This window comes from Atractosteus spatula, chromosome 8 (assembly GCF_055471065.1).
Source record: "Atractosteus spatula isolate fAtrSpa1 chromosome 8, fAtrSpa1.hap1, whole genome shotgun sequence".
NCBI lineage: Eukaryota > Metazoa > Chordata > Actinopteri > Semionotiformes > Lepisosteidae > Atractosteus > Atractosteus spatula.
Window position 1 is genome coordinate 42,526,914 of NC_142713.1, and position 27,674 is coordinate 42,554,587.

The following is a 27,674-nucleotide window of genomic DNA, read 5'->3' on the forward strand; positions in this document are numbered from 1 at the left end:
ACAATAAAATATATAGCCTAATTTGCACAAAACTTTTCTTATTATTCTATACATTTTCATTAGCACTAAATAGTAAATTTTCCAGTTTAATTTTCCAACTTTCCAAAGTCATCCCTTCTTCATTGCTACTAGTACTGAATGTTTTCCTTTATATTTGTTTTTAATGTTTGTAAAAATGGTTGATTTGGCAATTAAATGAACAATATGTAATTGATCAATTAATCCAACCACTGCGATTGAATAATTGTGAGCTTTAGATTGCCTCTTACTGTTCAGAAAACGTAAAAAAAAAAAACACAAAAAGGAGCAGCTCACCAAGGCAAACTCATGAGATACCCTTCCATCGGGTGGCAGCTTGGCACCAAATCCCAGTGCTGGAAACATCTTATCACTGTCATAGTCCTGAATGATTTCACCAACAGCTTTCAGTGCCATAGCATAAGCATTTAATTGATAGGGGTTCATGTAGTGAAGGGATGTCGGCTGGGCTGGGTTACCTATAAAGAAATAACAAAATAACATACTATTACATTTAGCAACCCACATACAAAACTCAGATTCTGAAGCTATTTATGAAAGAGAAGTAGGGATTTCATCAATTCACTTGAGAGTTTAAGAACAAAACTGAATATTTTTGTAGATTTTTCAAATTTGTCCTTGATGTTTAGTGGTATTATAAGAGGTCAGCAGGTTCAGATAAGACGGAGATCCTTCTCTGAATTGCATTTTCCATAGTAATGTGAGGAATGAGACACTGCCCTTGCTTCACCTGAAATGATGACTGGTCAGGTGATAATTAAGAAATGGGGAAGCAGAGGGTTCCGAAGTCTTCTCTCTGAGGGAAACAGGGGGACTGAGAACAGAGGGCTGAACCTTTGTGACTGACCTCTCAACAGTGAGAAGAAAGTGACTGACTATGGGACTATAAAAAGTAAGATGTAGTGGAGAGAGGCTTTGTTTGGAAGAAGTTGTGAGGGTCTCGTTATGATCTTATTGTAGAAGCAGCTTAGTTGCCCAGTTATAGTTACAGAGACTGAAGAAGGCAGTCAGAAGTTCAAACATTAGCATAGGGTTTTCCTTTACGTTAGTTTCTGGTTTCCCATAGTCTCCCTATAGTACTGCTCATAGTCATAGTCATACATAGCACTGGTTAATACCTTATGGCTGCATTTGTTTGTTTTCTGTGCCCGTCTAAATAAAAGATCTTTAAGTTTGACACACCAACTTCTTGTGTGTTACAGTATGTTCAAGAAAAACAAATCTTATACTAGCAGACCTTTTGTGTATAATTCTGAAAACAGCACAAGCACAAATACTTCACAAACCATAACATTATTTCAGTGAATGGTAAGTTACAGAGTGCAGTGCAATAAAAGACTAAAGTCTCAGACAAAAGTGCAAATACAGAGCAGCACTGGAGATTAAAATAACTGAAAATATATACTGTCAGCATGGTGGCACAGTGGTTAGCATTTCTGCCTTGCTGTTTTCGATTCAGTTCCTGGGGTGTTATCTGCATGGAGTTTGTATGTTCTCCCTGTGTTTGCATGGGTTTCCACCAGGTGCTCCAGTTTCCTCCCACAGTCCAAATTCAAACTGGTAGGGTAACTGGGTTCTAGGAAAATTGGCCCTGGTGTGACTGTGTGTGTCTGTGTTTGTGTCTGTGTATGCCCTACGATGGACTGGTATCTTGTCCAAAGTGTATCCTGCCTTGTGCCCATTGCTTATTGGAATAGGCTCTGGCTCCCCAAGACCCTGTGTTAGATAAAGAGGTTAGAAAATGGATGGAAGGATATACTGGCAATAGTTGTTTATTGCGCTAAGGCAATAGTAATACCTTTTTAAAACATTTGGATAATTATTTTTCTCATCAATGCTTTAATTTAAGTTTCAAAACCCCCAAAGGAAAAATAGTCATTGATTTCTTCCACTGGTGCAGAGACACAAACAGCACAATCCAGCATACAGAGAAGCAGAGGAATATCTTTAAACACTCCCTCACTAAGGCTGCTCCTGCTGGTAATTCACTTTCCTCCAAGCAAAGGATATTGATTATTAACTTTTAAAAAGGATTGAGTTCTCAACACAAAGTAGTGTTTGTCTTGACCAACAAGCTTTATAACCAATGCAAAGCTGGGCTAATGTGGTTAGAGATGTATGTGTTATAGATTCTTACTGTGCCTGTTTTAAAAAAGGGTGACTGACCCGTGCAACTTTGTGATTCAGCTCCCTATTCAATAACACCATGATATTCAAATCTAGATTCTGGAGTCATGCAAAAAGCTGTTAGAAATTCCCTGTTTTAAGGAATCATGCTCTTTCAAAGGTTCTGGAATAAAAACCACCCATACATTTCTTGTGAAGCAGCAATTTTTATTTCTGTACTCACCATTTGATGCAGTAAAATCAATGGCCACTGTAAAATTGATCTGCGTCCTGCAAGGGAAATATATTTTCAGGGGTTTTATTCTTCAATATAAATGTCACTAAAACCATAACCAGTGGTAAGTGCTGTAATCTGAATCAATCAAAATAATTTATGATCTTGCTCAGTGCATAGTAGAACCATATCCTGAGTGCAAGATACAGGGCTCCAGCTGTATAACAGATTACACTTTTATCACACACTGCTTAGTTTCCTATTTTTCTTCTCATTCATTGATTACATATCATATCAGGAGAGAAATAAGTAAAAAAGTTTGTACTAATAAAACCTTTCGTCAGTTTCTTCCATAAAAATGATTTTCTTTTGTATTTTGCTAATTCAGTACTATTCTCACATTAATTATTTTCTATATAGTAATGAGTAGTTGTATAGTTCTGCTTTCTGAATGAAGATACCGATGGTTTTAATGGGTCTTGAAAACAATTTTAAGTGCTAAAAATAAGTAAAAATAATAAAACAGTATAAATTATCCAATACATTTACCAAAGGCTCTGATTCAATGCCAATTTAACATCTCTACACAGATGTCATCAAACAAGGCCTACTCTGAATAAAATAATAAACACTTTTTGACATCCTTGTCGAGGATCTTAATAATACAATGTTAAAGATTTATTCGCTTACAATGCATATTTTAAATTATTATAAACTGAGTGTGCTCTACAATGCATCACTTTTTAAAAAAACAAAAATTGTGAAAACTGGTTAATAAAACTGGTTCTAGTCAGTTTGAATATCTGGCTCTTTCAATTTGTCTGCAAAGAGTTTACTATGTTTGTAAAAAAAATTAAATGTCTCAGCTGAAATTTAGATATATATACTGTATTAATATATATTAAATAAACCTTATAAGGATAAAAAACATAAGCTTTTATCTGTTTTATAAGAACACCAAAAGCAGTTTACATTAGCATTCTGTGTCAGTTGCAAAGACCTGAGAGCAGCACTCTAACTGGGGATAATCCCATGTCAGTATGCAGCTCAATAATAAAATAGTATGCTAGGTAAATAATAATTGCAACAATCTTAGGTGCTACAATTAGTCCCCAGTTCCATACTAAAAATGTTCTCAATTGCAACAAACTCAGCATAACAGCTGCAGCCCTCTAAGATACTATAGTACAGGACTAAGTGCAACTCTCCCTATAGACTAAGCCATTTAGTGTGGAACACTGGATTGCATTGGGAAAGTTGTGAATATTGCAATAGCTTAATACTGGAATAATATCAACAATACATAAAGATTTTATGCGCCTTTTGCTGTGAAATTCATTGTTAAATTCAACTAAAATTGCATTTTAACCACTATACTCATGTCCTATCAGTATTACAGCTAATAATTCACATATAGCTTATAGCAGTGGTTCTCAAACTGTGGTACGCGTACCGGCAGTGGTACGTGGAGTGCCGCCAAGTGGTACGCCAAATGACCCTGGAACTGTGTCGTGTGCGCTGAAAAATCGGGACGGGTTTTCATATTTTGTATTTTAATACGTGTCGAATACGCAGCCTACGTACTACGATACAGTGCGCGCTAATACTTCAGTGGACACAAGAGATACTCTGTAATTCTATACCACTCTATAGGAATGTGTGCTACGGATGCAAGTGATCAATTGTATTTAAAAAAAGCTACTGTATCTCCAGCAAATAGGGAGAAAGGAGAATGTGCGTGATTTTGGAACAATGCTAATGTTGTAAACACAGGAATGCATAGAAATACGTGCTACGAACGCAGGTAATCTTGTGAGCACACGAAACAGTGATAACACAAAAATATTTAAGAACTGTTCTAATTTGAGAAAAATACACAGAGCGTCTCTGTGTTTCGCTCCCATGCGCATGAAATAAAAACTTAAAATAAATACGGAAATAAAAACTGAAACGCGGAAAAATGCAAGCTTGCGGATTGCTAAAGCAGGTAAGCTACACTATTTTTGAAGAACCTTATTTACCGTTGGCAAAAGAGCTGACACATATTATGTGTAGAGAAAAAGCTGCTAAACAGCTCGACCTGCTGTCCCCCTTCCCCTGAAAGACACAGTCATTCATAGAATTATTGATATGAAGGATTATATCAAAAGTACACTGATAGAGCGCGTTAAGATGAGCAGATGTTTTTCACTGCAATTAGATGAGTCTGTAGTCGATTTGGCCAATTTGCTCGTTTACGTTAGATACGAGTTTGAGGGCATGTCCCATGAAGACTTTCTGTTCTGTAAACCGCCACCAACAGGAACTACAGGAGAGCACATATTTCAGCTTCTGAATGAATTTATCGAAGAGAATGGCCTCGACTGGATAAAATGCGTCTGAGTTTGTACAGACGGTGCTAGAGCGATGACAAGCCGACATAACGGTGTAGTTGCACGAATTAGATAGGTTGCTCCAGAAATTAATGTACGCATTACAACATCCACCGCGAGACCTTTGCTGTCAAGAAAATGCCTGACGATTTAATATCTGTTAGACTCTGTTGTGTATTGTATCAAGGCTCGAAAAATTAATTCACATCTGCTTTGCTCAACTAAACAGGCTCACCCCTCTCACTGAAATGGTGCTTTTTTTATTAGTTGTTGTTAATGTTTTTTTTCTGTAAAACACTTTGAGAAGCCACCTTTAAAGGCGCTATATCAAAAACTTTATTATATTTATTATATGTATGTGTGAGTGTGTGCATGCGCGCTCATGTTGGTCATTGAGAATTTCTGGGGTTCCTATGAGAAGATGACTTGTAGGTGGTACTTGGATGCTTTGGTTGGATTAGGGGTGGTACTTGGTCCAAAAAGTTTGAGAACCACTGGCTTATAGTACCCAATAGTTTTGAGATATAAGGAGAATGGTAGCATGGTTAGCATGGCTGCCTCACATTGCTGGGGTTCTGGATTAAATTCCTGCGGTGGTATCTGTGTGCTGTTTGTTTATTCTCCTTGTTTTTGCATTTTTTTGTGGGTGCTCTGGTTTCCTACCACAATACAAAGACCCAGGTACGTTAATTGTCTTCTGGGAAAATTAGCTCTGGTGTGTGTGCATTTTTGTCTGTTTTGTGCACTGCGATGGACTGGTGTCCTGTCCAGGGTGCCTTCTGTTTTGTGGCTTTTGCTTGGCAGTATGGGCTTCGCCTTTCCAGCAATCTTGAATTGGACAAAGCAGAGCAGCAATCTCCAAGCATGAGCGGTACTGAAGGTTCATGCTTATACACAAAGGATCATACTGTCTACTACACCCAACAGTGAAGATATTGCTTAGATAATTAATGTATCTGTAATCAGAACTCCCCTTTCTCAACCCTTGGCAATTTGCAGTACAGATTGGAAAATACCTGGAATTGATACATGAATGCCACCCATAATTATCTTGCTAAATACAGTACTGGTAACTGCTTGAATACAAGTGAAAAAAAACATTCCTTTTCTCATTTCTCATTAGGTGAGTTTTACTGTGAATCCCTGCAGGATAGTGTTAATGTACATTACAGTATTACTAATCCATGCAGGTAGAATTTCAGACTTATATGCTTTTATACAAAAAAACAACAACAATTCATGGTTTTAAAGCTTTCTAAAGTATAGCAAACAGAATAACATAATAAACTCTACTGTATACATAATGCATCTTAAAGCATTCATCTCAAAGCACTATTGAATATGTAAAAAGCACACACTGCAATGAAAAATTAACATTATAAAGTCACAAAACCAAAGCAGATTCAGAAGATAAAACAGTCACAAAAATTGTTTTAGGCTAGACTTAAAAGCACAGAATGTGGCCATGTCACAGATTTCGTTTGGGGTGATGTTCCAAACCTCTAGTGAACATCAACAACAAGCCCTGTCACCCACTGATTGTAGCTGAACAGTGGGAACACATGGAAAATTAGAATAACGAGGTGATTAACAAGAAAGTGAAGGGCAGTAACGGGTAACTAATTGGCTTGATACTGGGGAGACAAGTTCTGTATAGCCTTAAATGTATGCTTGTAGGCTTCTAAGACAAGATCAGTCCAATCAACTAAACATGACCCAGTCCAGTTTCTAGCTGCTCAATTCTAAACATACTGTAACTTAAGAATACTTTTAGAGACTGTTATTGAAAATTGGATCCTTTCACTAGGATACATGCAGTGATTACAATACGGTAATCAACCAAGTCAGATTAAAAACAAACAATATTTTTTCTGTTATTGAGACAGCATTATAAGTAGACTGGCAACATTTCTTAGATGAAAACATTTCATTTCAATTTCATTTTGGATGAAACTAAAGAATGGTAACAACAATTGACAAGATTACAGCATTGGTTTTACATAACAGATGAGAGAAACAATTATAATTAGTTACATGATGTCTGTTGTAAAAATAGCTTTACAATCAATTTAGAGATTAAGTGATTGTGAGGTGGCTTTGTGAGAAACCCACCTGTTAATTAGAAAAACCTGTGGAATGAGGCTCAGCAAGTATGAATGAGCAATTAGCACTTGGAAGGAGTGAAATATTTGTAAGGGAGAGGAGATATCAGGGGATATCCGGTGTCTTTGTAGAATTAGACACTCCTCTGGGATAATTAAGAGGCTTATAAGGATAACTAAGGAACAAGGATTCAGGCTGTGTCTAAACTCCAGCCTGAGTTGTCAATTAGCATGGTACGGGTTGCCTTACGATGTCTGTATGGTTTAGTGATCTAGGGATGTCTGAGTATTGCTTAGGCTGTATTGAGTGACATCACTGGTTCTTGACAGCTTTACGCGGTGACAGTATCATAGTCATGATGTTTAGCCAAGGCACGAGTATTGCTAGTTGGTTCTGGACAGTTGGACTGTGTGGTTGTTTGTGTGCCAGGCTCACTGGGGTTGAAGTGTGCTGCTCAGGAACAGGCTAGGCCACATGAACCAGGGCTGACTGGAAGTGTTAGTAAAGGGAGAAGTGGGGCATTACTTGGCAAGGTACCTTGATAACTTCTCCTTACAGTTAAGAGGGGGTCTAGATAGTACAGGATGAGTCCCAATTGTACCCTGGGGCTTAACTTCAGCACACAGACAGGCAGTCTCTGAGAATGTGTGTGGAAAAACATCAGATCAGTTGCTGCTGTGTCAGGGTTGCAAGCCCTGGGAAGTATGGCTTTCCAGGCCAAACAGAATCAGCTGGTACAAGTTAATGATCAGAACACTTCACTCACAACTGGTAACATTGCAGTTGGGCAACAGAGTTAAACAGGTTGAATATTCTAGTGCCAGGTGATTAATGTACTGTAGAAGGAAGACTAGATGAAAAGATCTAGTGAGCTTGTGCATTGACTAGTGAATAATGAAGACTTCACTTGTTCAGTTAGATTCTAATGGTGAAATGAGCTGAAGGATATAAAGATAGCTTGCTTAGTACTTTGGCTTCAACTCACCTGGCTGAGGAAATGACAGTGCTGGGCCGAGATCAGCTCTGTCACATGTTCCCCCCCCCGTCACCCCTGCCAAAAGAGTCCCCAAAACACAGACGCAGACTTTGAACACTGAGGTAAGAGCACGTTGGTTAGACTGCAAGTTGGAACACGCATGTAATGAATGAAGAAAACATTTTGATGTTGGCTTGCACTTAAACTAGTAGATGAAGATGTGCAGTGCATGAGAAGCACATATGCCCCGGGTGACAAAATGGGAGTGGCTAGCAGCAGCAGCAGCAAGTCCAACAGTGAAACACTCTTGGCAACCGGCAGAGTATTTGGTTGTGGAACCAGGAAGAGAGTTACCGGTTAGCAGCACTAGCAGCACTAGCAAGTTTGAGACTGGAATATTATGGATGGAGGTGGAAGACACTTCTGTGGCCCAGAAGAGTAGTCTGATGTGGAAATTTGAGCAGCTGCTGCTTGCTGAATTGAGCAAAATGATAAGAACCTACTGTATTTCAAGTTGAACTTCCAAAAGAGAAGGAATATCAGCTATGTATCTGACTGGGATATTTGGGAGGGGTAAGAGTCGAAGGCCAACACCGACAAGTTGGAGGCCACTGAAAAAAGATGGGTTCACACCCGCTGTACAGAGTGGGAGTCTGTGACCAGGGGAAGAAGGACTGGGGAGAGCCAAAACACATATAGGCTGGGGCCATAGGTGCTGTAGGTAGGATATTCGATGAGACCAGAAACAGAGAGAGAAGGAGGAAGGAAAGGACAACTGAGCAGGCAAGATTAAGAAGGGGAAAAAACTGCCACAAGGACAGCTGCTCCAGTTACTTGAAGTTTCTAGTAGGCTTGCTGACATCAGGAGTCTTGAAAGAAAAAACACAGACTGTGTGGTGGGTACAGAACCTCTTGTTTTGGGTGGAGCCTTGAGGCTGAAGAAGAGTGACTCTGGTCCTGAATGTATGCAATGAAGGTAAAGTCTCAGCAATGAAGTGAGGCATGTCCATCTGATATGAAGCAAGACTCAGAGTGCTAGAAAGAATGCGTGTCAGTGATGTGTTTCGCCATTGAGTTTTAATGGGCAGGAAGCAGAAGTGTGAGATTAGAATTTGACCTCGACCTGAAGTCACAAAACATGACAAGTTATTGAGAAGATCTAGTGACTTGTGTGGGTAGAGACAAATAAAAAACTAATCAGGAGGAAGAAAATGGTGCAGTCTTCCCTGAGAGGGAACATGTCATGAAAGATCCCAGAGGGGCTCTAAAAGAATAAAAACCAACCAATTAAAATGCAAAAAATTAAGGTGACACACAGGCAAGACTGGAATTAGGGTATTGTGTGTGTGTGTGAGCAGTTATTCAGATGTAAAATTTATAAACCATGGAATACTGCAGACCACCCACAGAAAGCTATAACAATGAACCATATGCTCTCATATTAATAATTAAAGAAGGTGTTGAAGTCAAAATGTGATTAGTAATCCTGAAAGAAATAAGTAAATAAAATATTAAGTATGAACACATAACACTTTGAATAATTGCATAATATTACTAAATGTAATGCAGCCTTAATGGAAGAAGGGAGGAATCATTTTCATCTGAGACCTGTGTTTTAACACAGTCTGAAATTAGTATATTTATGTTTTAAATGTCTGTAGTATAAAACATCCTATCTTAAACAATACAGGTGAAATAACGTTTCTGTCTATAAATAAGTGTAATGTATATTATTCAATTGATACTTTGTGGTGTTATTTCCATGACTACACAATACGATATAATTCCATGTGGCAGGGCATCATTTATCATTAGGAAAATAGCTAATAATTAAAATTAGTGTTAGTGATACAGTACATCACTCCTAGCAGTGTATTTTTTAAAAATGTATTTTCATTTTACAAACAGACATGGAAAAAATATACAGCAAAAGTGAACCACAGATGCATTTTTAATTTAGCTTTATATACTTTGATGTCAGATCTTTTTGAGCACTTGAGAGTAATTAAGACAATCCAGAGAGTACAGTATGTGCATTTCAGATTAGGGGACAAGTATGAAATATGCATGAATTTAATAATTGTTCATCTCTAAAGTAACAAGCATTAACACTGAAAAATTGTCAATACAAATATTACTTAAAATAGAGATGCAATTGAGTCTTATCTGAGAATGTCTTTCTTAAATGGAGACAAAATATATTTTTTTAATAAATTCTATAAATTACAGTTTTTTTATAAATTGTACTTTGAACTTCAACTACATGATGTCAGTTTACCATTAGTAGACATGGGAAATGAGACTATTATATAGTAAGTATATTTTCAATAAGAGGCATTGAAACTTAATGTCTCAGTATTAATATGCTATATTAATTGAGTGGGTAAAAGTCTTCAAATGTATTCATGAATTAAATTGAAGATGCTCAAAACACAAAATACCTATTTTATTAAAAGCCCATTAAAACAATGTTTTCTTCACTACACTATTTAAAACTATTCTCATTTTATTTTGGATCTGAATATTACCATGCACCAATACACCTGTCACCACAGAAAATAAGTTGATAAACAACCTAACCACAGGAAACTCTTAAACCTCTTGCCTTTTACTGTTTGCACTAAAACTTCTAAAGCCTTATAATGCGTTTGGAGCAAAATTTTCAAGTGAAAACTGATACAATCTTCAATGCTGATTACAAAAACAAAATATTTTGCAACAAAACTAAAACATAAATTGTATAATTACATATTGATATCCAAAATTATTCACACAAGACATTAATAAAATCTTTTGAGATGTTTCCCCCATATGGCTCTTATAATTACTGCAATCTGGTAGGGATTCATAATGCGTATGTCATAAATATGCTCTAGTTCTCTCTGAATTTCACCAGAGACAGTTCTCAGTTCAGTGTGCAGATGGCACAGTTGGAGAGCATGACAGCCACAAAGGAATGCTTCTTTTCCACACTGCTCATCTTAACCAATTTGGATGCTTAGAGATATTCAGATTAAAAACACAACTTTCATTTATTGTCAACTAGGAGTCAAAGCCTAAGCAGTACCTTTAAAAGTTTGCTGAGATATTTATAAAATACACAGTAAACAAAGCTGGCCCTTTTTCAACTTGATATTTTCCTGAAAGTGCGTAGCATGTTGCAACTGTTATTTTAAGTGTTTTATTGCACTGTTTCATACAGCAGTATGGTTACTGTAAGTGGCTATTAAAGTGTCATAAGAATCTAGAGACAATAACATCTGGCAAGTGTCATCATTTCTTCAGTTCTTGGGAGCATCAAAAGCAAGAAAGGAACTGAAATATTTGCCTAGTTGGGTGTGAAACACATTGATCAAAGGAGTCTTCTGATTTACTTGGATAATTAAGTTCCTGGTAAATGGTTAGGAGTCATCCATAGTGGAGGAACAGAGGAACAAAACAGTCAGGGATAGAGACAGAGTTTCAGGGAAGAAAGAAAAGGTGTAGAAGAGGAGAGAAAAGTGGAGAGAAGAAGGACAGGAAAGAAAAGAGAGCAGGTGAGTTGCTAGGTAAGAGGTCGTTGTCCAGATTATATGTAAAGACCAGATTCTAGTTAGTAAGTAATTGAACCTTGGTAAGAATGCTCGCCATTCTGTTGTTTTTAGTATACTGATTTCCTGTATAAAGAGCTCCCAGGTACAAAAAGTTCAGGTTTATATAGAAAGAAGGCACCACTTACCTAATCTCTCTTGTTGGCATGTGTGGGTGTTATGTAAGATCTGAACACCTTGTAGCAGCCTGGGATTTTCTGGTTGGTCAAAATGTAGACCTCTGGGACACTTTGTACATAGTGTAACTTGTGTGTTGTGTGTTTATATTGTGTGTTTTATACTGTGTATATTGCCATTATTAATACTTGTTTAACCCTGTGTGCCTTACTTATTACTCTTTTCCCTAAAGCTGTACTGAAGAACAAATAATTCAAGTGCCTCTATTTTTTTCCAACTGCTCAGGTACCCTTTTGGCAAAACCTTACAATTTAGGTATTACTATCTTACTTATGGCCCGACCAGGTCAGTGTTTTTCTGTTATTTCACTATTTTTATAACCCCCTATTTGTAACTATATCAAACTTCAAAACTGAAATTCTGAAACTTCAAAACTGAAATTCTGAAACTTCAAAACTGAAATTACAGGGTACAACTTTTCACACTATTTAAAACATATCCAACACAATAAGATTCTCAAACTTACCAAAAAAGGGGTACTTATATGTTTTTCACACAGCTCATATACATATTTATCATGCTAACAGTGCAAATAATCCTTGTAATTCCCATTTTATTTCAAACCAAGGATGAGAGAGAGATCGCATGGCAAAGTGTATTCTTTAGAGCAGATGTGTTCATGCCTTATCAAGGTCTATGACAGGACAAAACATTGTTTGTACTGCAGTGTAATTTTGGAACCATGGTTTGCACAGGGTTTCAGCGTGAGGATTACTAGCAACTGATCGGTGTAATTTCCCAGGATAGGATACACTAATATTTTCTTGTGAAGTACTTTTGTTAATAGCACAAATCTTACTGGTGTCTTGAGTTTGCATTTTGGGAGTTTGTTTTCAGGGAGTCTTTACATTGATTTCAGGGTTTATTATTGATCTAAGCATACATTTTAGCTCAGTACTTGCAATTAATATTGACTAACACACTTCCCTACATTTCCAGCAATGGCATTGTGTAGGAAAACTTTATTCAGATGAATTGGCACATAACTATTAATCAGAAGATGTACAGTAAAGGGGGAGGAATGGATTTTTTATCTCCACAAACTATATTCAAAGTAAGAGACCACAAAGGAATGCAGACAAGTGTACCGACATCCATGAAGATGTCTTACCTAGTGAGAAACAAAATAGAAATGTCCTGCAGAACAGAGATATTAAATAGAAGCAGCAAGAATGTTATACTAATGAGCTACAGAAATCTTCCAAACGGTGCAGACACGTCCAGAGCCAGAGACCCATATACTGTATATGAAATTGGGAAGGCTCTTTCCTTAAAGTGCTGCACTGCTGGTCTGATCAGCAACACAACCTGCTGTGGAATTATAGACCATCTAGGTAAATATTACCACAACATTCATTTAAGCAGCTATTGTGATTATACAATTACAGAAAATCAGTTGTGTGGTGAAAGATCCAAGAACAGTCTTTGCATGTACCAGCCTGTTTACTTACCACAGTTAAGTGAACTCTGGCTAATACCTATTGTATATCTTTTCCATAACCTTAACATTCAGTTTGATGTGGGTGAGAAAATAATTGATATGGAATGTATGTTCCCTGGTGGACAATACTGAAAGGAAATGTGTGAAAGCATATATCCATCCATTTTCTAACTGTTTTTATCCAATTAAACCAATATCCAATATCCAATGTGGGGGAATCAGACCCTATCCCAGCAAGCAATGAGCACAAGAATACACGAGAGTATATAATTTATCCAAAATCAAATTTGATTTACCTAGAGATAGTATTAAAAAATATAATTACTTGTATTTATTTTGAATAAGCTGTCATTTATTGTGTTTGGCGCTGTTTTTTATTTGACAGCAGATAATAAGGGGTGGGCTAAGTCTCAAGGCCCAAATTCTACTACAAACTGGGGCATTACTGTGTTAAGATGATGAGATAACACTACTCCGTGTGTATCAACTGGTGGTGAATTAATCATGTTTGGTTTTTAAAGCTTTATCAAAGATGTGCAAGGGCTGAGCATCATCACACAGTTCATATATTGTGCCAACAGAGTTGTTCTGCAAGCTTTTCAAACTTTGTATTGTAGCAATACCTTTTATCTCAGCACTGTTATGAGAGCCCTCAACTATATTCTTGAGGTGTCCCATAGCTTAGACTTTATAGGTGACAAGAAGCAGAGAGCCACATTATATAGATAAATAGAGTATATACAGAAGTTAGCATTTCCAATATTAACAAGATGTGACACACCCCACACTTACACAAGGACAAGGACAGATCTACCAATTAACACCAAAAGACCCTTTATATAGCAAACATATTCAACAACACCCCTGTGAGAGCATGCATTTTAAACCCTGTCACCAATGATCTAATTAAATTTCACAGTGTTTATTTTCAAATGACAGCGTCCTCTAGTGGCAGGCTGTCTGTCATTTCAGTCCCCTCGAAGACTGGCTTTTCACACATGGATAAGTTAATTTTCTTTATATTTAGAATGTTAATGTTAAAGCTTTATATTCAGAAATTAATTTCATAATATTAATTTACCTTGTTAAATCATATTAAAAAACTCTTTATGACAAAGAATATGGTACAGAGGTACAGCAACATGTTCACCAGTAAATATATTTTTTCAATAACTTTTAATTTCTACAATAACAATTGAAAAATAGTCATATTTTACTTATAATTTTGATGTGCCAAATAGTCAGAGCCCATGAAAATATCCACAAGGTTAACAATTAACTGATTACCAATTAAGGAGACACTGTATTTTCAAGGCCTTGTATAAGTTCACTTGTGGATCAAGTTGAGTGATAAGGCTTATTCACTTAAATTCAGTTATACAATCTTTACAAGGAATTTACTTTTATGAACATGCTTCAAAACTAGCAATCTAATGCAGCTTTTAAAGCAGTTTCTGACAAAACCGAAATCAATAGAGATAGAAGGCTACCTTTGAAAAGTGCACAAAATCATTAAATTCCATTTACACTTACAGGAGATTAACTTTAACCCTTTATTTGTCAAGTCATACATGTAGACACCCAAAACAAAGTAGCTAAGGAATGATCAAAGGTGTAAAAATAATGCATTACCTATGAAAAGCATAAGGATATTAAAATAAGTCTCTCAACTGCCTGCCTAAGCCAAGGTTTAATCATAATGTTTCTACTGTACTGCTGAACAGTTGGAAATATTCAATATGTTTTCATACCATTTGCCTATCCAAGATACTTTTGCTCAGTTTGTTTAAAAAAACCCCAACAACATTCAGTCAAAAAGAGTAGGACAGTGAGCACCAAGGAAGGCTTCAGTGCCCTTAGATGTTGTGGGTTTAAAACACTAAACTCTTGTTTAGTATTTCAAACATACTCCCACATTTTAAATGGAAGCTTGGAGCAAGATACTCAGTCATGTTGTTGAAACTGAAATGCTGGATTTCTTCAAGAATACCTGGATGAGATCCTTGGACAAATTAGCTATTGACTACCAATCAGGCTAGATGGGCCAAATAATAATTACTTATACATATACTGTATAAGTCCACTCAAAGCACTTTACAGGTGATGGGGATTCCCTTCCACGACCCACAGGTAGCAACCACCCGGTCAAAGTGTTTCAGTATGCTCACCACACATCAGGGATTATAAGGAGGCCATGACTGGTAAAGGCCAGGTGAATATTTTGTATGGACACTGGGGTCCATACAAGGATGAAATAGCTTCCTCTAATTTGTAAGTAACTTTTTACATGTTCTTATGTTTTTACTAGGTGGCTTGGATAATACCTTAGTAAAAATTACATTTCAATGGTTAACATACATTCCAAACATACAATAGTAACAACACTGATTCAATGGAATATTTATCCTGTTTCTCACAAATAATATTTCATTGTTTAATGTCAATTAGTTACTAACTTAAGTGTGCAGGTTTTTGCATGTTCCTACCAACCACTATTTGATTATGTAAAAATCAAATGAAGCAAACCTTTAAAACATTGGCTTCAGTGAAGGATTAAAACAACATGCAAATTCACAGCAGAACATAGAAACCTCACAGAAACATAAAAATCAAACCTCAAAACAACAAATACTGTATATTTAAACAAATACCAGGTAGACAACTTATCATTTAGACAAGTGCAGAGAGTTACAGGTAGCAAAATATAAGCTACAAATATAAGATGGACAACACTGAGTTGAGTTTGTAGAATCTACCCAAGAAGAAGATTTAGGTATTCTTGACATATAATTTACCTACTGTAGGTTAAGCAACACAAAAGCAAGCTGAATGGTAGGATATACTGTTACAAAGTGTAGAATTTAAATCATTAAGTCTAAAATTAAAATTGTACAATGTACTACTCATAAGACTTTAGAATATGAAGCACAATTTTGGCCACCATAGTACAAGATTTTACTGCTCTAAAAGTAAAGAGCAGTCAGGTAAGTTTCTCAGCTCAAAGTAAGTTCCTATCCTGATTGGTCCAAATAGTTCAATTTTATTAGCCCTATAAAAGAAGACTGTGTGAGCTCTCACTTCAAGCATTCAGAATTTCACTGACATATGCATTTTACACACCATAATTTAACACTATAGAATTCTTCACAAATCTATAATAAAAAACATTTCTTTCCTGTAAAGACTCAAAGTATATGGATGTTTCTGTTGTTTGTGTTTCTGACCAATAATTTTGCTGTCCATGATTATAATCTTAGAGGGCTTTGCTCTACCTCTGACACCAAAATGTTAAAAGAGAGCACATGCTCTATCAGACTCATGCCACATATTATATTTTGCTCTTCAGATAACCCAATAACAGTAAATCAGTTAGCCTGATGCAACAAAGTAACAAAACATTTTGTGTACATTTGTCCATGGTGAAACTGACAGGTTATCCATTAGCAAATCTGTAAACACTTATGGCAAATCTACTAAAGGTTAAAAATAAAATATATTTCAAATTATTTTAATAGAACATTAACTGCCAAATAATGCAGATGTTGCTGCACACATCATTACTACATTATGAAAATATTACAAGTACACTGAATACAATATATAGGATAAATATAAGCAACTTATCTATAATAAGTACAGACCCTCAACAATGCTTCCTATGTCATACTATTCCTCATCCACAGCCAGGAATATGGCTAATATAACTACAAAATAAATCTTGTTTATATAGCCCCCAAAGAGCACTGCCAGAGGCACAGTTTTCACTAGTTGCCTGATGTTCGCTTAAACTACTGAAATTATTTACAAAAGCTTTCACCCTGACTAGGAGGTAAAATTCTCAGGACTATACAAAGCAACATATTGACTGGGGATGGATTCCATTTGCACCATGTCAGCTAAACGTTACCTTGGTGCAAATGGTATTTGGCACTTACTGTAAGTACATAAGATTTTATTATAGTTTATGGTTTGAAAGCAGTGAATATCTGTGAGAAAATCTTTACCTCATTTAAAAAAAAAACAACACAGAACAAAGTATATTCAAAGTACACATTATAGCATGGGAATGCTAAATTAAGTCTAAACATATGATTTCTCCATTATGTGTTCATTTTACTTTTCATATAAAACAAACCTTCCCCAGGGAAAATTTCACTGTATTTTAAGCAGCTTCCTTTAGGTTATTGCTGCATTCCTACTGCTTGGATGCAGTCAGAAATGGATTACATGGCTTAACTATATATTTTATGAGACTGGCAAGGAAAAAAAGGCAGAGGCAGAGAAGGCAAGACCTCCTGACTGAGAAACTGATTTGATAAAATGCTTATCAGCAATTACAGAGACTGCAACAGCATTTTGTATTTTTGAGAAAGTTCGTTGCTAGAGTACTGAAGCATTTCTAAGTCCGCACTCCCCAAAATTACTTCACCATGTAAGAAGTAAATTGCATCTTTACAGGAGACCTGGTGCTACAGTTTTCCCCCTTTTAATGAAAGACATTCAAGATGCTGACAAGTAATCTGCCACACATGACAGGACACAGCAAGGGGCTTTTCTGTTAAGTTAATAACAGTCCACCAAGATAAAAATGGTAATGCTTTTAAAGTGTCTTAGATTCATATCCTGAATTGTCAGGCAAGTATTCAACCAAAGATCCACATACAATTCAACCTAACTAAAATTCTAATCAGATGCAGTAAAATCTCTTGACCGGTTATGGCGGTAAGGTGGCCCCAGATATACCTATCATGGAAAAAAAGTATTATTCAGGAAGGCTCTATTAGTTTGACATCAAAAATGTGGATGAAATGTGTAACTGTATTACTTACCCGCCTTTAATATAGTCCAGAAAGGTAACTTCAATATCCACAGCAAAAGACAGCAAGGTTACCTGTTAAGAATGTTAAAATGTATTATAAATCTCATCAACTACAAAAAATGCACAATCCCAGCTACAGTATTCCACATGAAATTTGTATTACACTTTGGGCTACATTAATTTATTGATTTTGGCTTTATTATAATAAACTTATTTTTCTGTATTACAGTATGTCAACATTATATTGCAGAAATCAGAGTTATATATGTAATGTTTATTTTAAATGTATTTAACATTTTTTATATAATTAATAATATATATTATTAATAATATTGTAGATCATTTATTTATTTAACCAGCTGACAACAAACTCTCATGGAGCACCATGAGTAAAGTACTGTACCTTGTTTAAGGGTACAACTCCAGAGTCTCACCCGAAATGTGAGCCCATATCTCTCCAGTTTAGGAACCCTAAAATCTACACCATGCTACTGCCTTGAACTTGTCACTTCAAATGGCAGTTTGTTCAGTGTTTATACTGGTGTAGTGTGTGTTTCTTTGTTAGCACTATGTAACCAGTTTAAATACAAAAACAGCATACCACTAAGTTAAGCTGAAGGGTGACAAGAAACAAGTAGTATGCCATTAATCAAAAACATATTTTTATCTTTACCATTAGAATAAATTTGTGCAACTTAAAATGTATAGAACCGTCTAAAAAGTACTAATGTTGTCAAATGAAAAATACAAGCATTTTCCATTTGGCACTGTTTAGAAGAACGCAGTACAACTTCACTCACTCATGGTTTTGCACTGCAAACCAAAAAAAACATGCAATTAACAAAAACCAAAACAACAACAGCACGGAATATCACCCAGTACCTCAATTTTCAGCTAAAACTGTGCCATCAGAAGAAAAAGAAAATGGAATGTGAATGTTTGCAAAGTTTGATTTCCCAAAACTGTCTTCTAATTGCGGACTTTTCTGTTGTAAACCTTTCTTATCTATTTTCACAGAACTCGTGCTTTGAATGAACATCTTACAATATTTTCAATAAATCTGATACAAACACTTTAAATGATTAAATATTTCCATTTTGCAATTATCTGATTAACATTATTTCAAAGAAAACACAAGCTCAGAAAAAAATAACCAAAACAATATTTTACTTGACAAGACAGTAAGACACCATAGCAATTTAAGAATTTTATAATCAGCAGGATATCATGAATCGATTTACATATTGTATGTACAATTTTATATACTGTACAGTATATATAAATGTATAAAAATATTAAACAAAATTATGTTCTATTTTGTGGAATTCCAAAATGCACCAAACTTATCACAGCTTCAAACTCAACTCAAGGTATTCCTGAATAATAGCATGGGCTACTTCATGGGCTGGGCTAGACAGCAAATATGTCAGAACCTGGTGGAACAAATATCATGTCCTGATCCTACTGTAGTCTTCTTCCAACTGACCGAGAAAAGGACTCCTAATATTGTGACTTGTAGAAGAGGTGTGTGTTAATCTACAAATATTTATATGTGTATGTATCAAAGAAGGGTTTTTGTCCAAATTAAGTGCTTAAATGACTTATTAGTTTTATCTCTGGATACATTTAAATGCCTTTGTATATCAATTTTGAGTTTTGAACAAGATGCCATAATTCTGTCCTATAGAACACTGAATTTAAATGTCTAAATTTAGCATTTTTTATGTTAATAAACACAGGGTGTATGTTGTATTTTGTATAATACAGACATTTATTAAAAACAAATACCATGAAAATCTATTTTATGCATGTTTGTGTATTCTTACCGTTCCAGAATTGAGGTATTTTTTCTTCTTTCCTTTCTTCTTAGGATTTAGCACCTGCAAAAATAGCAATAACCAAAATACATTAAACTGTACAAATAATTGCCTGGGTAATGTTTTGTAAAAGCATTACACAATATATAACATTTCCTATTACTAACATAATATTCCACATTTGCTTTTTCAAGTAAACAATATTTTTTAGTGTATTAATTCATTTGATGGATCACACTGGCACACTGTTAGGCATTAACAAATAATAAAGGGTGTGAGGTCAGCCATGACATGAAAATCTCAAGAGATTGTCGTCTGTAAAATGCAAGAGAGAAAAACGCATTGATGAATGTTAGCTTTTTGTGTAGCAATTTCTAGGATCATAATATTCAGGAATCATTTTCCCATGTTATTGATCAGAAGTAGTTGGTTGAGGAATACTCTCTTCTTAAGAACAATTCAAAGATCATCTCTTGTCTATGGATGGGACATGTGAACAGATAATGCACAATTTAGCATTTCTCGGACATGGCCAATTTTTTACTTCCAAATAAATTCCAAGTCAGCCCATTATTGGTGCTTTTTTCCTGTGGCGTTGTTTTATCCCAAAATTTCTCTCTGACTCTTTTCCTTCTAAGCTTTAACTAAAAGTAAAGCAAACCAACATTTTCCTTAAAACTAAAAACCAAAAAAGAAAAACTAACCTGCTTTTCCCTTGTAACATAAAGGACAAATTCTAACCTTGGTCAAACCATACACCTGATTCTTAGACTCCATGAATAATTTTATAGAGAAGCCTGATTAAACACCACAGCAGATCTTATACTTGTTTTCTTGTGAGAATGCCTGCATTTATTTTCTTACTAGATAATCTCTGAGCAGCACATCCACAGCTCAGATTGATAAAGACAGGTAAGAAAAAAAAGCCCCAGTAAAATCTTATTCTCAGAATAAAGGATGTGATATATAGTCAAGAAACCTTTGGTGCACACACAAGGGAGAAACATATTTTTGGTTGAGCTTTGCTAGACCTAGGTCACTGACAGCAAATTTGAAATTATTCTAATAAATCTGAATTACTACTAAAAATTAAACCAGATCCACATTGTTTATATAGGTCTAGTTTGAATGGTTCTCTAACCCTTACCCTGGTCCTCCAGATTTGAATGCGAGGATATGCTTACTGCTTATGGTTAAGACTTTATCAATGAGTGTGTTTGATCAAAAACACAGAATAAACAAATAATTAAGTGTAATTTAGATTACCTTTGAAAGGTTGAAAGGTTGAATGAAGACACCTGATGATTTGCCACTCGTGTCCCAAAATCAAAATAATTACCAAAACATTAATGAGAATACTGTTAAAACTGGATGGACCTAGGGATAGGGTTAAGAGTCCTGTAAGACTTTGGATTAAAACAAATTTGCAGTTTAATTTCAAAAGGCTAAATGAAATTAGTTTGAATTGCAGAATGCAAACAAATGAAAAAGTTTTGGAAGTGTCAGAGCCAATCAGACATAGGCAGCATGATTTTACTTGGTGATAGAAAACCAAGGTAGCAGGCGAAAACTGGAAGAACATACACATGCTTAACCTGTGTCCAACCTCAGGGTACTGTAGTTGTGAGACAGTAGCAACAATTGCCATGTCACCGTGCCAACCCTATTACTATATATACATTGTACATATGACATAAATGAAGTACATTTGGACAGTAAGGCAAACCTTATAGTTCACTTAATTTTGGCATTCTAAATCAATGTCATTTAAAAAATGACATTCATTTCACATTCATTTAAAAAGCGGCACATTCAGTGCACTCTACTTTATGGTACCAACTGTCCTAGTTTTCCAGGAAAAATCTTGTTGTTAGATGGAATGTCCCAGTGTTGCATCAAATTCTGTAAAACCAGATTTTTTCCAGTATTCACCCACATACTGCACCCTTTTTACCTCCCAGGCCCCTCTGCAACTAACCTTTGCTAACCTTTCTTACAGTACAGGTCAAAGTTTTGGTGCCTTATGAGTTGCAACCGTATTTCATTTTAACCTACATTAAACTGAATAATTGTATAAGAATATTACTTCTTGGGTTCTCAGTTTCAGTTCTCAGGCTTGGGTTCTTTGTTTTTGGACATGCAATTAAACCATAAAGCCATCAGATGCAAATCCTTGTTCAAGAGAAAAAGTAAGGACATTAAGGAAAAATAACGAACAAGCTTATGAGCATGTCTTAACAGGATTGAAATTCAGTAGCAGTTGAATGCGACTTGAGTTTCAATCTGCCATTTCTTAGAAACATAATTTAATGAACAGAGTGTAATTTTTCAAATGTTTTTACAATTCCTTTCCATACATAAAAATACTAATCAGACTTTCAGCCATCTATTCAGTCTTTTATACTATAAGTATTTACAAGTAATAGCTTAAAGTCTATGGATCTATTATCACATAAGTATTTTGCAATAAGAAATAAAGGTGCAAAGAAATTAGATGAATGTGCAGAAATATGGAAACCTTTGACAACTGGCTCAAGACACACCTGCTACCATATACGACCATGATATACAACGTTGTGTTTAGTTACTGAAAAAAATAATTTAATAGTGCAAGCTTTCATTTAATGTGAGCACAATTTTACTTAAATCATTATAACCTAGAAAAGCATGTACATAGGAGATGACTAATAACAAACAGGAAAGAATGAAAATAGTGTTCATATGAAGACAGCACATTAACATAATCATCATATTACAATACTCTTTGTCCTGACAAACTTTTGATTGAACCACCTTTTGTAAATTGATATTTCTCTTGCTTCATTTTTTTCTTCAAAAGTTCATAAACAGTACATACATATATAGTCTGGCACTCACAAATTCCCAAACTGATAAAAATGAAAACAAAAAAAAATTGTAATCGTGATCATTATTATGAATACAATTCTTTGTGTTGAAGCAATTGCAAGCATGGACAACAACATCATTCCATTTACTTGTAAAATGTCTGGACATATCTAATGTACAAGTAGAACAAATCCGACAAAAAACATTGCTGAACAGATATCCTAAACAGAACACTCTTTTCCTGATTTGCTCTCAAAGAAAAGAAAGGCTAAAATTTTCAAAAGGCCATTTGGCCACAAGTAGCAAAGAATTTAAACCAGTCCTTTCTTGAAAGAAGTCAAGGTTTCAGCTTTGGCAAATATGAGTGGGTCGTTTCAAACAGCCACATATTTTTGTGCAAAAGAGTGCCCCTTGCTATCAAATTTAAATGCACTACCACACAGTTTCCATTTGTTCCTATGGTTTGTGTTTAACTATTGATTCTGATTAAGTCCTTTGGTTTGAATTTACCAAAACTTATCATAACAGCAGAAATTTCTTTTTGTGAACATGGTGTTAAACATTACACAGAATATTCTAAATAAAATATATCACATTGCATAGGTTTAATGTAAAGTCTCTTAACTGATATTAAAAGAGAGGAATGTTATGTAAAAATAATATAGTTAACCTCAGGAAAGTTTTTTTATTCTATTTTTTCACAGTGTATCGAATTTACTTAAATAATGACAGCTAATTTGTTGGACAGATCTAATGATTCGGCCTTTTTCTGTTTTCTGAAATGCTTCTATGTCTGCTGGTTGTGGTATGTCAATATTTAAAATCTCTGTAAAAGGTTAACATTCTCTTTGACATTTTCTGACAGACAAATTAAGCAGTTTTCATGGATATTTTATGTTATGCAATTTATTTTTGTTAAAGTGTTTTTCATGTCTCAGTTCATGGCTATGAACTCTACAAGGGCACATTGAGGGAGAATGGTGACATGTAGCAGACTTCTCCAACTTGCCCACCTTCTAGTCACTCCTCTTCTAACACATTACAGGCAACACAGACCTGTGCTGGAAGTTCAGTGCAAACTGGAGAAGAGGGAAGCCCCTCACCTTCAATATTTCAAGTTTCAAGCTCCTGGGAGGAAACAGGGGTTGCCATGGCAATATAATTCTGTACTGTCCTCAGCAGGCTTAGTCCCATCTCCTGGGACATCCTGCTAAATCCTGCTGATGCAAGACCTAGACTCAAAGCCACAAAGCCGGAATCACAGAACTCATCCTGTAGTCCAGCAAGCATGTTTACGGGTTAAGCTACTAGGGAACACAGATAATAATTTTGACTCAAAATGTACTGCTGTACAAATAAATTATTAAGGTTATTTCTGAAATTTCTCTTCACATACATCTCTGTATCTACATTTCTATATAAAACGTTTTGCATAGAGACAAAAAATCCTGTGGTTATTATTTATTATTGAATTTGGCACTTTAAATCTGTATGCCATTTTTTAAATTCTGACCTGAGTACTGTATCTGGAATTCTCTTATCTATGTCTCTTATCTATACCTAACCCTCCTGCTGTACCTTAAAGCCTTCCTTGATTCTGATACTTAAAAGATTAAATACTAAGCTTACATTCACTTGACACCTAGAACACCACATTACATGTGTCACGTAACCAGCTCAAAGACAAGACAACTATTCTGTGCAACTAGATGAGAAAAACGACTTTGATCTTAAACTCATAGGATTTATAACCATAATTAGAGCTCACATCCTGACTTAAGAAGTGAGTAATGCACATACTGTAGAGCCACACAGAAAATAGCCTCACAACTTTGCTAAGCCATAGCAGATGATAATAATGACACTGAGCTCCATTTCTTTGTCTGAATCAACCATGTTAAAATACATAATTTGTATTTTTGTCTATGTTCTTTATGAAATTATGTATATGCAGAGACATTTCTTGTCACTGGGAGTGGTTTCTCTTAATATAAAGTGCACTCTATTTATCACTGAGTTTCAAATGTCATGCACACAGTCACAGGGTAATTTGGAATAACTAAGACATTTTATTGAACAGATGACATACAGTAGGTACTGTAAATTAATCTTTGCTTTGATGCAATCACTGTTTACCATTAATCATCAAAAGTGTTGATCAACAAAAGGTCTGGAAGCATTGTAAGCAGTACATCTGAGACATCCTTGCAGCAGGTTGCAGATGCTGTCTTTTGGGATTCTATCCCATTTCTCTTGGAAGACCTAAATTAGTTCTGTCTTAGATCTAGATATGACCAGTCTGTTCACTCATCTCCGAACCTTAGATGCTACATCTCATCACAATATATCTTCCCAGAAATCTGGAAGTCTGGAAAGTAAGTCATGCACTGTATAAGTGTAACATTCTTATTTCACAAGATAGCAATTCTTATACGAGCCAAACGAGGATGTGCATTATTAATATATATCAAGACAAGCCTCTAGGAAGGGCAGCAAATGACATAATTAATTCAGAGCCGTGCACTCAGGACACCATCAATCACTGCTGGCTTACAGTATACTGTACACATCACCACTCCCAGAAAAGTGCCAAGATCACTATGCCAAATAGCACAGTGTCTGGAGAGGAATAATTCAACATTAAGGTGTTGATGTCATATAATAGGATTTAATTAATCAAAATCTAATGTTTGCTTATGTCTTGAAGCATGAATTATAAAAAAATGTAACAAACAGAAGAAATAAGAAAACCAATAGGTAAGTCATTGTTTTAGAAATCAACTGACGTACTTATATAAACTTTTATCTTTTTATCACTAAATAAGGATGGCACTGAGCTTTCTTCTTTTGTACGCATAATGTTTGTATCTCACTTTGTTAACATACTGGTTGAGCAAAACTGTTTTTGCTAAACAGATTAAGTAATTCTCTTCACAGTGTACCTCATGAGTGAAATGACCTAACAACAGCAAAATGCGTGCCATGAACTCAGATTATGTTTGTGTGAACTAACATTACACTTTCGGCACTGGTACATCATCTTGACAAAAAATCGCTTGTGGTGTATCTTTCAAAGAGATAAAATTCTGTTTCACAGCAAAGGTATTCCCTAATGGTACATGGTACTAAATCTGGTTTTTGCCATATACAGAGTTATGTATTAAAATTATTTGCAGTTATGGGTAAACTTGGTTTCACATAAGACTGAACATGATTGATGCTTCCATTTGCACACTCTCCCCTACAATACAGCACAGTAATGACACTTGCCAGTCTGCTAAATTCCATAATTCCCATTACTTTCCCCATCTAAAAATGTCATTTTCAATTTTCGATTCCTAGTATAAAATGGCATATTCAATTTGCAATTACTAGTGCAAAAAACTTCCAAACTCATATATAAGGCATGCATTTTTAATAACTTCATTAGACACATATTTTGTTGTAATGAAAATATCATTTGTAGAAAGAGCTTATGCATAAATATTCTGAGGAAGAATGAAAGTCTGGTTACTCACCTCATACACATTAAACTGGGACTGACCTCTTGACAGTTCCCTGTAGCTTGTAGTAAATTCTCCAATGAAATCATGACTTAAAAAACAAAAAAAAACACGAGTAGAAAATGCAAGAAATTTAAAAGAATGAAATGAGCTGTCAGGTGTTTCAGAATTCTGGTTTATTGAATTAGTTTAAATAATCTAAAATTACAGCATCTAGCACCTAATGTCCAGCTTTTCTGGTGGGTGAAAAAAGTCAAATTTCCATTTCAGGTGAATTTATACATTTAAATAGATATATGCTATAGCAAAATGTTTTGAGAGATGTGTGATATGATGTTTCTTTCCAACAATGCAGTGATCTCTGTGGTAACAGGAAAACTAATTAAACTGATTAAACTGACAGAAACACTCAGCCCACTTACCTTCCATCTCTGTCCCAGTCATATACCTCAACCTTAATAGTTCTGGGAAAACAAAAACAAGTGAGTGAAATGAAAACATCCATAAAATAGTTCTGTCTTTTAAATAATGCAATAAATTGTGCCCCTTAAATTAAAGTCTTGTACAATTTTAGTGTTTTCAGGGTTTCCAGGAATATTTAAAAGGATTTTGGTGTTGCAGTATGCAAAGACTAACTACTTTCATCTCTTGTGTATGAAAGCAAGAGCTCACATGTACTTTCCATGGCAACCAGCTCAGGCTTAAACAGTTAAAAAAGCAGAATGCACATTCTCAAATGCATTAGAATTTATTAAACACAATTAACTTTTTGTGACACAAAAGCTTTGTAGGGACACGCACATTTGCCCCAAAATAGGTCTTATATCACCTAACAATAAGCAAAAACAAACTACATGATAGATACACATTTTATTGAGATCATTTTCAAATGATGAAGTAGTTACTCTATTGTAATATAGACATACACCAAAAAGCCAATGAAGATATACACATGAATGATTAATCTAAATTTCTATACATGTAACCTAATATATTCAGAACACTTAAAGGATACAGACTACAGTATTACATCAAAAGCAACTATTTCTAAACTGTTACTGTTACTAAACCTTTTATTATGTGATATATAAATGAGCAAATATCACTAAATACATTAAAATGGTCCTTCCTATTGATTCTTAATAACCATTTCAAAAAATGGCTTAGGTGTAAATATATGAAAATATTAAGAAGGAAAGTCCAAAATACTTCCCTCTTTAAACGAATTAAATTCAATCCCACATATCTAAGAGAGGAAATTGCCACCTCACGCTATATTAGCCAATTGTGGCCATATGTTTTTGGATCCCCAAGCCCAGCGCCTACCGTACAGTGTACTGTAGACATAATGTAAAGGGCACCCACAGCACAGGCACCAGATTCCTGTACCCCCAACATTAGTTTTGTTATTATTAGAAGTATAATTAATGTGATTGTTATTATAATATTATGCATACAGCATATTTTATTTATTTTTATTATTTACAGATAAACTGTAGATTTCAAAAGTGTGAGAGAGGAAGAGGAAGCAAGAGAGCGGGGAAGACAGTAAAAGGGAGAGAAAGTGTGAAAGAAACACAGAGCAATTTAGATAAATTAGTTAAAATCACAGCTCCAGGTGAAAATATGTCTTCCATTAGCAACATAAT

General features: G+C 35.2%; 1 protein-coding gene across 1 annotated transcript in view; it reads right to left on the bottom strand.

The window, feature by feature from the left end:
• Positions 1–27,674, bottom strand: part of LOC148829636 (copine-8) — a 170,289-nt gene that overhangs the window by 24,580 nt on the left and 118,035 nt on the right. The window contains exons 10-15 of the mRNA XM_088923442.1: positions 26,448–26,489; positions 26,041–26,116; positions 19,685–19,738; positions 17,869–17,930; positions 2,390–2,436; positions 316–497 (exon numbers count right to left, since the gene is read on the bottom strand). Coding sequence (XP_088779568.1) covers positions 316–497; positions 2,390–2,436; positions 17,869–17,930; positions 19,685–19,738; positions 26,041–26,116; positions 26,448–26,489 — 463 coding nt within the window. The remainder of the gene's footprint in view (positions 1–315; positions 498–2,389; positions 2,437–17,868; positions 17,931–19,684; positions 19,739–26,040; positions 26,117–26,447; positions 26,490–27,674) is intronic.